This window comes from Balaenoptera ricei, chromosome 8 (genome assembly GCF_028023285.1).
Source record: "Balaenoptera ricei isolate mBalRic1 chromosome 8, mBalRic1.hap2, whole genome shotgun sequence".
NCBI lineage: Eukaryota > Metazoa > Chordata > Mammalia > Artiodactyla > Balaenopteridae > Balaenoptera > Balaenoptera ricei.
The window spans coordinates 11,772,245-11,784,526 of record NC_082646.1 but is presented as its reverse complement, the minus strand read 5'-3'; the positions used below and the strand labels follow the sequence as shown (position 1 = coordinate 11,784,526).

At 46.8% G+C, this 12,282-nt stretch overlaps 1 protein-coding gene across 1 annotated transcript in view; it reads left to right on the top strand.

The window, feature by feature from the left end:
* GRIK4 (glutamate ionotropic receptor kainate type subunit 4) overlaps positions 1-11,541 on the top strand; it is a 208,170-nt gene extending 196,629 nt beyond the window's left edge. The window contains exons 18-19 of the mRNA XM_059929277.1: positions 7,357-7,475; positions 10,765-11,541. Of these exons, the coding sequence (XP_059785260.1) occupies positions 7,357-7,475; positions 10,765-11,118 (473 nt within the window). The 3' untranslated portion in view covers positions 11,119-11,541. The remainder of the gene's footprint in view (positions 1-7,356; positions 7,476-10,764) is intronic.
* The last annotated feature ends 741 nt before the right edge of the window (positions 11,542-12,282 follow it).

Below are 12,282 nucleotides of genomic sequence, written 5' to 3'. Positions count from 1 at the left end.
GTGCAGTGCCTCACATAATCCTTTTCTACTTTATTATCCCCTATTAAAATGTGAGAAATTTCAAAGAAAATGATCTGCTGCTACTTCACTTCTAACCCAGTATTACAGCTCCGGTATCACTGCCAAATTCCAGAGAAGAATCCTAACATTGGGATGATGCCACCACCTGAGTCTTTTTGCCAGGTCTTACTTGGCTCTGGTGAGAACCACAGCATTACCCCTTGGCTTCATCTCCCCATTTCTTTCCCTGCCTATAGCTCAGTGACCAGCTACCTGCATACACAGCTGAAAAACGCAATGGCAGATCATGTGGAAGACTGGAGAATTACAAAAAGAAGCAGGCTTCATTCCAAGCTGTTTCATTTTCTTCTGCCTTGTCTTTTCAAAAACACTTTTTTAATTTATTTTCTCACTCAACTCCTATAAAAAGAAATATCGCTAGCCACTCACAGAGGCCAGCATCCCAATTCAAGGGGATTGGATTACCGAAGGCTTTGCAGAACAATTGCCAGACAAAAAGGTAGTCGGTGAATTCCAAGGAAATTAAATACTTTTATCTTGAAAAACACAAGCTCGCAATCAGGCTTCAAAGGAACATAAATACACCACCAGGCTGTGAAAATCAGGGTCCCCTTTCAAGGATGGAAAAGAGGCCGGTGGCATTGACTCACAAAATCCTTAGAGAGCAGGAAGTTTGCTGTCTGGCACGGCGGGAATGAAAGTGTAAGACATCTTAGCAAGAGCGGGGGCGAGTGATGAGGGGGGTCGGGGGAATCGTGGGGACGTTTTCCTTTCTCTTTCTTCCCTGGGGGCTCAGCTCTATTATCCTGGTTCTCTGCTTTCTCTGGAGAGGGCCAAGACTGGAAACCTGAATATGGGAGTTTAGATAGTGTCTCGAAGTGATGCTTGCCGAGGAAGCCTCTTCCTAATCAAATCAGATTGACTGCTAAGAGACGAGGGAAACTCCGGGGGAGGGGGGTGCCGGAAAGCACGATCGGGAACAGAGGTGAACCATGGCCCAGTGTGTCTGCGTCAAAGGAGGTCAGCAGTTACAAAGACCACAGCCCCACTGTGTCTGCAAAGTGAGCCAAGATTAAGTCAATGGATCATCGATTCAAACATTTGCTGTAATGTTCCCAAGGAGAGAAGGGGATTTTATAAGTGGAACTAATAGCCCGTACATAGGTTTCACTTCCCCAGTCACTTGGGGCGAGGGTGGGGTGGTCCTAGGCATGAATTCAGTCACAGGGAGCCAGGTTGAGGTCTGTAATCACAACCCTGCAGCATGAGGGACCATGGGGGCCCCGAGTTCTAGGGAGAAGTGATATGGGGGTAGGGATACGGGCTCAGGCTCTGGCTTCCATTTGGATCTGGCACTTCCCCTCGCCAGCCGTGGAGCCCTGGGCAAGTTACCTGACTCCAGTACCTTGGTTTCCCGGTCAGGAACATGGAGGTAAGGGTAGTGTCAATTTCACCGGGCAACTGTTAGGATTGAATTAAAATGTTTAGCCTGGTAAGGTGGCTCATAGTAAATATTCATAAAGGTCAGCTTTATTTTTATAAACATTAGCTGGGCAGTCAGATTTATCTAGATTTCACATCTGGGCTCTGAACACTTGGGCAAATTCTTGAAGTTCTCTGAATTTCCATTTCTTTAATTGTAAAGTGCCAACCATGGACTTTCTTTACAGTATTTTTAATGATAATTGAATGAGATAGAGAATGTTTTTTTTTTACATGAGGTGCTTGAGCTCATATTTTGATAAATTGTAAAGTACCTCTCCCATAACTTGTGCTTTGATAAATTGCAATATTTATCAGATGCCTCTACCATCCCTCTTCTATTCTGTGTTCCTTTCTCTACCCTTCTGCCATCACCGTCTCCAGAATCTGCTGGGTCTAGTCAACAGATGTCATGGTCAATGCAAGAAGAAATGGCAAACAGTATTTCACAGTCCTCAGCAGTGCAAACATGACGATTCGCTTTATATTTTCTGGGAAGGTCATACGGGTCAGCTCACATACGGGCACGTGAAGTTGCTGTTTACAACAAATAAGTCCACGGAGGTGGGACCACTTAATGTATTTGCATGGATGTAGGTGACTGTAGCTCTGAATTAGGAAGTGCTTGAAAGTCAAAATGGTCAAAGAATCCATGTTTTTGTCAAATATGTTCAATGTGGAAGATTGCACCAAGCTTCAGCACCTAGCGTAGCGCTCAGCTCCCGGGAGCTCCTCAAGAAAGATGTGTTGACCCACGTCAAAGACTAAATACACTGTCCCTTGACAGGATTGTGCTATAATGGTCTCTCCTCCCTCTGCACCTGCTCCGTGGCTCCTGTGGCCTCTGCCTCTTTGCTTCCCAGGCTCCCATTCAGAACGAGCTTTCCTGCATCACAGTTGCAAATTCCCACAGTGCCATCTGGAGATATGTATGGGTTTTAAGGGCTGGGACATACGTGCACCTGAATCCAAGAAGCGATTATTTGCCAGTCAGAACCGAAGGCAGAGCAGGTGGGGGGGTGGGTGGAGATTCAAATCTACTCAGAGATTCTCCCTTCCAGGTGGCCATTCTAGTTCTAGAGACAACGTTCTTCATTTGCATTTGTCAACGATCATTTGTATTTGTGGGCAATCTGTGAGTGACACACCACAGTTGGTCTTCAATCAACCAGGAGTTTGTGGGGAGAGTTTGATTCCATTTCGGTTACTACAGTCTTATGGCTGAGGCCTAGCTGAGGCTCAGAGACTCAAGTGTCAGGAGAAAAGCTCAGTTTCAACGCCATCTGTCTGGATGGCTTCTGTGAGGTCCCGTCTGAAGAAGGGAAGGGGGCGTGATGAGATGATTCCTCTGCAGGTGTGGAGGGCCTTGGGGTCAGCCTGGGGGAAGTCCACACGCCAGGCTCCTCTGAGTGAGGGCTGAGAGCTGCGGAAGGCATTTGGCTTCTAGGAGAATGACCAACGACAGCGTTAAGGGAACTGCTGCGCCCTCCTAACTCCGCTTCCCGCTCCCAGCTCCATCTGTTTCTCAACTCCGACTCTGCCAGCAATCTATTCTTGCTTCCACTTTCCAATAAGTTCCTAAAGGCACGAATGGTATACAAGCCCCGCTCCTAGGAGGAGGGGGCCACTCAGCCAGGAGTCAGCACGCCGGAGCCAACACCCGTGATTAACATGCTGGCCCTGAAACGCGAGAAGCTGGGAAAGAGAGGCTGTGGGGTGTTTCAGTGACTCATGGTTTCCACCAGCATCCTGTTCAAACCTGAGCTCCTCAGAGAAGCTTTCCCTGATCTGATCAAGGTTATCCCAGCACAGATCACCTGTCCATTTATAACCCTATCCCATCCCCGCCCCCCCACGCCTGCCCGCGACCGCGTGTGGTCAAGTCCATGCTGTGGATCGTCCACGTCATGTTTAGTCCCACTCTGGCCAGCCACAGAGTGCAGTCTAGGCCACCAGGCTGGGAGCACTCAACGAGGGCTGGCCCACTTTATGATTATTTTAAACAACATTTAATTAGGAATGAATACATATCACAGTATGGATCCAAAACTTTTGAGAATTCATGCTTCTACACCTGGGATGTCCATATCCTCTTTCTGTCAGCTCATTTTTTCAACAAACATTTATTGGGCTCTTATGATGGGCCAGGGGTTATAGAGTTGAACAAGACATGGCTCTTCCTCTCAAGGGAATCACAGTCTAGTGGGAAATCCAGATATATAACATTAAACTAATTATTATTTTATGCAATATCAGAGTGGCATATGTTGTATCAGAAAGCATCTGATCAGAAAGATCGCTCAGGCAACTAGGTGGACGGTAAAGTTGAGGAGGACACAGCTACGAGCAGGGAAATCATTTTGGAGATGCTGCCAAAGTCCAAGCAAGAGATGGTGGGGCCTTGAGCTAGGGAAGTGGTAGCAGAGAGAGAGAGAGAGAAGGTAAGAAATTGAAAAGTATTTAGGAGGTAAAATCAGCAGGACAGTGCATGGAGGAGAGGCAAGAGGCCAAATGCAGGGAAATGGGAGAATATGCCTCAGAGCAGGCAAAGGCGATTGAGAAGATTGGTGGAGAGCAGAGAGCAATGGCTTCATAAAAAGCCAAGAAGGGGGAGTTCCCTGGTGGTTCAGTGGTTAGGATTCGGTGCTTTCACTGCTGTGGCCTGGATTCAATCCCTGGTGGGGGAACTGAGATCCCACAAGCCTCGCGGCGTGGTCAAAAAAAAAAACAAATGCCAAGAAGGGCGGTGGTTGACAATGTCAAGTGTTACCAGAGGTCACTTAAGATTGGGACTGGAAATTTTCCGATAGGTTAGAAACAAAATGTTCGTTGGTAACCTCAGTGAGCTTGGTTTTAGTGGTACAAGACAAAATTTCATGGGATGACAAGTGAATATTCGGGAGAATAAAAGTGAATTCAGGGCTTCCCTGGTGGCCCAGTGGTTGAGAATCTGCCTGCCAATGCAGGGGACACGGGTTCGAGCCCTGGTCTGGGAAGATCCCACATGCCGCGGAGCTACTAGGCCCGTGAGCCACAACTGCTGAGCCTGCGCGTCTGGAGCCTGTGCTCCGCAATGGGAGAGGCCACGACAGTGAGAGGCCCGCGCACCGCGATGAAGAGTGGCCCCCGCTTGCCACAACTAGAGAAAGCCCTCGCACAGAAACGAAGACCCAACACAGCCATAAATAAATAAATAAATAATAATTAAAAAAAAAAAAAAAGATCATGCTACCTATCATGTTAAAAAAAAAAAAAAGTGAATTCAGAACACAATCATTTTCTCCTTTAGATACCATAGACAGACCACCTAGCGCCTAAAAGATTTTCAAGTGTCCAAAATCATGTTTGAGATCTGAAAAAAATTATTAGCTTCAAAATGCAAAAAGAAAGCTGCTAAATCAAATTAAGACGTGTAATTAACTATCTCCAAAATGTAACATTGTTTTGACTTCATTAATTTTTAAAGTTAATATTCGTAAAAACTTCATTACATTTAGAAACAATTTTTTTTGGTTTGATTTTTCTCCTTTTGCAAACATTCTCTTGTATAAACAACGACTGCTGAGAAATCACAACATTAACTGTTGCTTGCCACTCCGTCACATCAGAAGCAAAATTTTAAAAATGCATTTAACATAAGATGTGGGTGCATTTTCTCCTACTTGCTTTCATGTGGGATGGGTCTCCAAATGTAAGCGTTTTAAGGGCTGTCTTAACATAGTTCTGGTATAGATAGTTTCAAAAATCTTGCCTAGGGAAGGAAGGAAAGACAAGGGTATTCACTAGACAGAGCTGGAGGGAGAAGGATTTTGTATTTTTCTTTAAGAAGGGAAACATGTGAGTGTGTGTGTGCACCGAGGGAAAGAGTCAGTAGAGAGGAAAAGATTGGGGAGGGCTGGAATGGTGACTGAGGGCGACAGGGAAACACTAGAGTCCAGATGGCAGAATTGGACTCGAGGAGGGGAGAATACCTCTGCAGAAACACGAGGGGAGGTTGAAGCCCTTCAAGGGGATCCTAGTCTTTTTCTACATCAGGCAGAGCTATCCCAAGGTGACAGGAAAGTCTTGTGGTACCTCACCAGTCACTTGGAGCTCTGTTTACCTGAACAGGTGGGCATCTTTGGTATCCCAGTCATCACTTCCCCTTCACCGGGGAGCCCTTTCTGTACGTGGACTGGCTGGAGAAACTAGTTTGTCCATGATGCTCAGATGCACGTCCCAATACCCAGTTCTCACCACCCCTAAAGCTGTGGCTGGACACCCCAGCTATGTCCTTGGTGCATTCCCCCTTAAATGTCCCTTTTGTCCCTGGATGTTCCTATGGTTAGAAACCTTCTGCCCAAATGGTCCCAGGTTATGGGGGCAGGTGATCAAATGAAGCCCAAGCACCTTCCTCTTGGAGGGTAGAAATCTACTCCAAACGCTGTGTGCCTTCCCTTAGAACTGAGTTTTTAAGTCATCTCCTGTTTTTGATTATTCACAATAGAGGATGTTTACTCACACAGGTACCCAAGAGTTGGCTGTGTGGACCTGCAGACCAGAGTATACAATCCATTGGGTACATTCATGATGTGAGCCCTCGGAGCCATTGTAGCAGATCATTGGTGTAGGCAGGCACTGCGCCGGGCTGTGTTATTTTAAAAACAAAACAAAACAAAAAACCAACAGACAGCCATTTGAGTCTTTGTGAGAGAAAACCCAAGGCATCTTAAAATGGCTAGCTAGGGCCATTTTTCCAGCTTTCCAAAGCGCAGGAAGCAGTGTCAGATGTCTACTTCTGATCCGTGGTTCATCTCAGTGTTGTATGAAGCTGGCTTTCCCTGACACCGACATAGCTCTGTGTCCCATGAAGGCACTGCTGGTTGCACAAACACTCAAGTGTGCAGGCATTCCAACAGCACAGGACATAAGCTACCCTCTTGGCATTTTCCAGGATAAAAGATGCTTTTTGATTTATGATTGTGGTTCCTCTTGAATCAGGGTTTCATGTGTTTCTGACACTCCCCTAATGTTTGGGTTTCTCTAGTACCAAAAAAAGCATCCAGTTACATAGCTAACTCAGTGTTGGACACAACCATATAATTCCAGAAATACCGATTGAGTATATATGATATGCCAGGTATCATGCTTGGCAATGAGGTTACAACCAGAAACTGCCTAACTTCAAGGAACTTAGCCATACACAATGCTTCCCAAAATACCAATTTGCAAACAAATTTTAGGCCTGGTTGGAAAAGAATCACTTGTGAGATGCATTTTAAAATACAGATTCCTGGGCCCCATCTCCAGAGATAGGGATTCAATATGTCTGGGGTGAGGATTAGGAATCCATACCTTTAATGAGCTTCCCAGGTGGTTCTGATGGCAGCCAGGTTTGGGAACCACCTGGGATAAAACGTTTTACTTTCCAAGTCTACTAGTAACATATTGACACAGTTAAGTAAATGTAATTTTTTCTATCCATAGTTTGGTTACGACAGTTGCTTTATATCAAGCAAACACAATACTAGGAAGATTGATGAAATTTTTATGAAACTGCTAGAATTTACTGGTATTTTGCTATCATGTCTCTATAGGCTAAATCAAAATTTTCCTTAGCCCTTTTCTTAAAATGACTGCCCCTCCCACCCCAGAAAGCTTCTCACCAATCTCCTCCACTTGCATCTAGAGCCCCCTCCCCTCTTCTACTCCAGCTATGCTGCATTTTTGTTTCCAAAGAATAATTATATCTCAAGGAATATGTGTGTAAAATGTCTACGAGACTCAAGTTCTGGTCATTCAGCATTTTTGGTAGAATGATTATGTCTCCCAGCTCTTTTACACTATTTTTTGTTTGTTCTCACTTTCTTACAGGACTGGGAATGGAGAATATTGGTGGAATCTTTGTGGTTCTTATTTGTGGCTTAATCGTGGCCATTTTTATGGCTATGCTGGAGTTTTTATGGACTCTCCGACACTCAGAAGCGACTGAGGTAAACCTTCTAAGGGGTATGACCTATATTATTGGCAAGCAGGGCCAAGTTCACAGGATCACACAGGGACAAAGGTCATTTCAGACAGAACTTGTGAAATCCCACAGGAGGGTGGGGCGCCCATGGGACAGCACAGGGGAAAGAATCCCAGTTCCAGGGCAGGAGCTCCGGGTTCAGACTTCATCCCTTACTAATTCTGCAGCCACAGAAAGGGCACGTAACCTCTCTGGGCTTCAGATTCTTCTTTGAAACAGCCCAGTAAATAAATCTGTGAAAAATGTTTTATGAACAACGAAGACTTACACAACTATGATTTAAGATGTAGTGTCATAAGGAAAAACAGGTGAAAGTACCAGGTTACTAATGGAAACGATGGCTTTGGCTCTTCCATCTTAAGTATGTTTTTGCCTTGCAGGTAAAGCTGTTTAGAGATATCCCAATTCACGAGAGCTCAGAATGACATCTTCCTTCTCAGGGATTTTGAATAAGTTTAATTCCCAAACCTGTGGCTTAGAAACTGGGTTAATATAAACTTCACACAGATGGAAGAGTCTGAGAGAAGGAAGACGACTTTATCCCATTCTACCTCCATTCCAGGGCACAAATCATTACACGCTACTTGCACTGTTTGGTTTTTAAAGTATATTGGCCTCTATCTCAATCTCCCAACTCCTGATCGTCCTAAAATCTCCTTCCGTAATTGACAGCTACTAACAGTAGATAACAGTACAGAAGAGTACAGACCCCCTATAAACCTATGCGGTCCAGCCTCATGTAGGGCCTCCATTCGACACTGCTGACCAGTCTTTTCCTTTTCTGTGCTCAGCTTCTTTCCCACTTCCCAGTAGGACTTCCAAGCCATCACCCACTCCTCACATCCCTTTGCTCCTCCATGACTAATTTTACCTCCTGCCTCACCCAGAACTCAGGAGTGACCAGCCCCAAATTAAAACACCCACCTAAAAAGTTACCCACAGCTGGAGCCACCCCCAGGACTGCTGCAGATGTTCTGGTCATCCCTCCATCTCTGCCTTGTTCCCACCTTTCCTCAACTCCTCTAGGATTATCCTTTTTCTCCCCTTTATTTATTTATTTTTTTGCCTGCTCTCTCCCCCAAGTCCAAAACTATGCTCATGTTTATTCCATATTTCCAAATAATAGCCATGTTGCTGTTGCCCTACCCCTCTCCTCTTGCAAACGCAGGTGATCGACTGCCTCTCTCTCCATGTCCTCACCTCCCATTCGGGCCTCACGCCACAGCAGCTGGCTCCTCCCCACCCCTTCCCTGAAAGGTCATGGCTGAGAGGTCTGACCCCTCCCCATGAACAAAACCAAAAGAGAACCCACTGGGCCTTATTGGACCTCAGTGTGGCCCTTGATGAAGTGGATCGCTCCTTCCAGAACTCTCTCCTCCCTTGCCTTGCCTGCTCCACGCTCTCTTGGTTTCCCTCCTCCTTCCCTCTCCAGCGTTACTGGCTTTCTCCTTCTGTCCATCCCTTAAATGGCGGTGCTCTTACCTCTTCCTAAGACCTCGTTCAGGCGTTCCTGTCCCTGTGAAACCTTCCACAGTTCTCCTGCCTTCTTCCCCGGACCAGAAAGTTGCTCATTCCTCCTCCTTTCCACCACCCCTGTAACCAGCACATAGAGCACTTTCACACTCTGTGGCAATTATTTTCGTATCAGCCTGGCTACTAGACACTGCACTGCCTGAAAGTAAGGACTGAGTCCTTTGTGTCTGTATCTCCACTGCAAAGCACAGTGTTTGATACTTAGTTGACAGTCAATAAATATCAATATATGTCTTTATGTTCTTGTCACATATAATAGATTAGGCAGGTGGTGGTGTTTTTGTTGTAATTATTATTAGAAGCACAGAGAAGTTAAGTGACTTGACTACAGTTTCTGCTATTCATTAACAACCTTGGGTCTAGAATCCAGGTCTCAAGTCCTAACTCAGGCCGTGTTCCATTAGGGGGTTCTACTTCTCTGTAGCTGCTTCAGGTAGAGGATCTGTGCACGCTGGGTTATTCTCCCAAGAGCTCGCCAGTGGTCTGGATGTACCTTGAAAAATTTAGTGAGGAGTTCAAGCTCTCCCAACATCTAGAAAGAAGAGTAAAGGCTAAATCAACTATTTGACTATGGTAGAACAACTGTCCTGTTGATAGAACGGGAAGACTGGAAGAAAGAACATGAGAGAACAGAAAGCTTCCTCTCCCCTCCTAATGGGAGAAAGTGTCCTTTCCAGCACAGAGTAGAGAAGAAAGCAGAGCATGCATGTGCTCTGCAGTATGTAGCTTTAGGTTCAAATTCTGGGTCAGCTATTTGTTAGTCGAGTAATTTCTGGCAAGGTATCTAACTTCTCTGAGCCTCCATTTCCACATCTGTGAAATGGGTATAACAGTAGTAGTCATGGTACAGGTTCAAGATTCTTCCTCCACAATTCTGAAACCTCAAAAGCTCAAAAAGTTCCAAGCTTTTTGTAAGTTGGATGCCAATGCTTTTGGTGACAAACCTTGACTTGGACTTGTATGAGGCTAATGTTTATGGTCTTTATCTCACTTGGTGTGAACGTATATTCATTTTGCTACAGAAATATTAATGTGTTTGAATATAGGGTCTTCCCCAGAGCCCACTGGAAGTGATACATAATATATTTTATGTGCATTGTATTACCTTGTCAAAATTCAAAATATTTTGAAACACAGCTGGACCCAAGAGTTTCTTATCAGGAGATGGCAGAGCTGCAGGAGTAGATTGCCTTGTTTTTGTTATTATAGTTATTGTTAGAACGCAGCCTCTCCAGCCATGACCAGCTGATTAAAAGAAATGAGACTCTTTGGCCTGAGAACAGAATGTTCATGGAGACATGGTTGTTTTTCCACACGCTTGAAAGACTGACATGCGGTAAAGGGATTATTTATTTAGTCGGCTTCAAGGTCCAAATTTAACTGGGATGGATGGATGAAAAGTTCAGGGAGAGGCATTAAGTCAGTAGAAGGAAGCAGCGTTTAAGGGTAATGTGCAAAAATGGTAGGGGCGCCTTCCCAACATGGTGAGATCAGTGTCTTTGAAGCTGTTCAAAGACGAGACGACCAGCTGGCCGGATGGTATGGAGGATGTTTGGATATTAAGTAGCGGGTGGAAGTGAGGTGGATTGAAAGGCCTTCAAACATATAAGATGGTAGAATTGTGAAACACTGCACCGTAGTCGCGCGCCCGAACGAGCCCGCAGGGGACCCTCGGGGGCTGGTCCTGAGAGGTCGGGCTGTGACCTCCTCGTGTCCTCCAGGTGTCCGTCTGCCAGGAGATGGTGAGCGAGCTACGCAGCATCGTCCTGTGTCAGGACAGTGTCCGCCGGCGGCGCGCCGGGCTCCCGCCGCCGCGGCCCCCCATCCCCGAGGAGCAGCGCCGGCCCCGGGGCACCGTGACCCTCAGCAACGGCAAGCTGTGCGGGGCCGGGGAGCCCGACCAGCTGGCGCAGAGACTGGCCCAGGAGGCCGCCCTGGTGGCCCGCGGCTGCACGCACATACGCGTGTGCCCCGAGTGCCGCCGCTTCCAGGGCCTGCGGCCGCGGCCGTCGCCGGCGCGCAGCGAGGAGAGCCTGGCGTGGGAGAAGACCACCAACAGCAGCGAGCCCGAGTAGGCCCGCCGCCCGCCGAGGATGCTCGGCTCCCCGGCCCGCTGCGGAGGCGGGATGCGCTGAGCCCGCGCTGCTGCCCGCGGGGCCCCCCGGACTTGTACAGCGTCCACCCTTCTCTCCAGATTTTGGATCCAGTAACTTTACAAAGCGATCAAAGAGCCTGACGCCCCAGCCGGAGTCGGCGCCCTGGTCCGGGGAGCTGGGGCCACCCAGAGACGTTGAGCCCGAGTGGCAGGGGACGCTCTCCCACCTGGCCACAAGCCCCCTCTTCCCGCAGTGGGCCTTTCCCTCCCAACAAAACTAAAGAGTCGGGGTGGGAGGGGTCCCTGCCCAGACCGTCCGATGAATTGGTGGCATCATCAGTGGACTTTCCCCCTAGGAAGGGGCCATTGTACCCTGGGTCTAGTTCTTACAGGAAAAAAAAAAAAAAAATTAAACTCAACAGGGAAGTTTTTCTTTTCTGGATTTGTATATTTTTGTTAATGTTCTTCTCTTTTGTTTTCTCTGTTTATCTCCTTCCCTCCTTTTCTTCTTTGTTGTCTCAGTTCTATTCCTTTGTTTCGTTTTCTTGGAGGGGGAGGCTGGGTTAGGGAATTGAAGTCACAATAATCCCTGTTACCATTTTCCTAAATTTTAGGATATGAAGCGGCCAGTGCCTCAGACTCCAGGCGCTGAACTCTCCTTTCTGTGTGGTGACTGGGGCCACAGGGCATGTAGGAGAAGGTGAATTGGGTGGAGAATCTCAAAGAAAGGTCCAGTAATTTCTTAAATGCCAAAACCCAATTAACTCATAGTTTACTGAGAGACTTTGAAATGCCTGGGATTTCAGAGGTTAATTTGTCCTTTCTTTCTCTCTCTTTTCGACTTTCACTATGATTGGGTTTGATTTGGTCTTTGGTGAACGTGATCTCTGAAGAAGAGAGATAGCAGAGGAGAGTAGAAGGCACAAAGTATCCCAGGGCCTTGTTTAAGGAGCAGAGAGGGTAAATACAAATTTCCCCAACCTTGGCCTTGGCTTCAGCAGGAACGTGCTGTCTTCAGGTAGGGAAGGATGGGGCCGCCCTGCTGGTCTGGTGCATACTTTGTCAACTGCACCTCTTTTTAATCAAACTCAGTAGCTGCCTATGAAGCCAGACCCCCAAGGCTATCATGGATTGGGTGATTTCT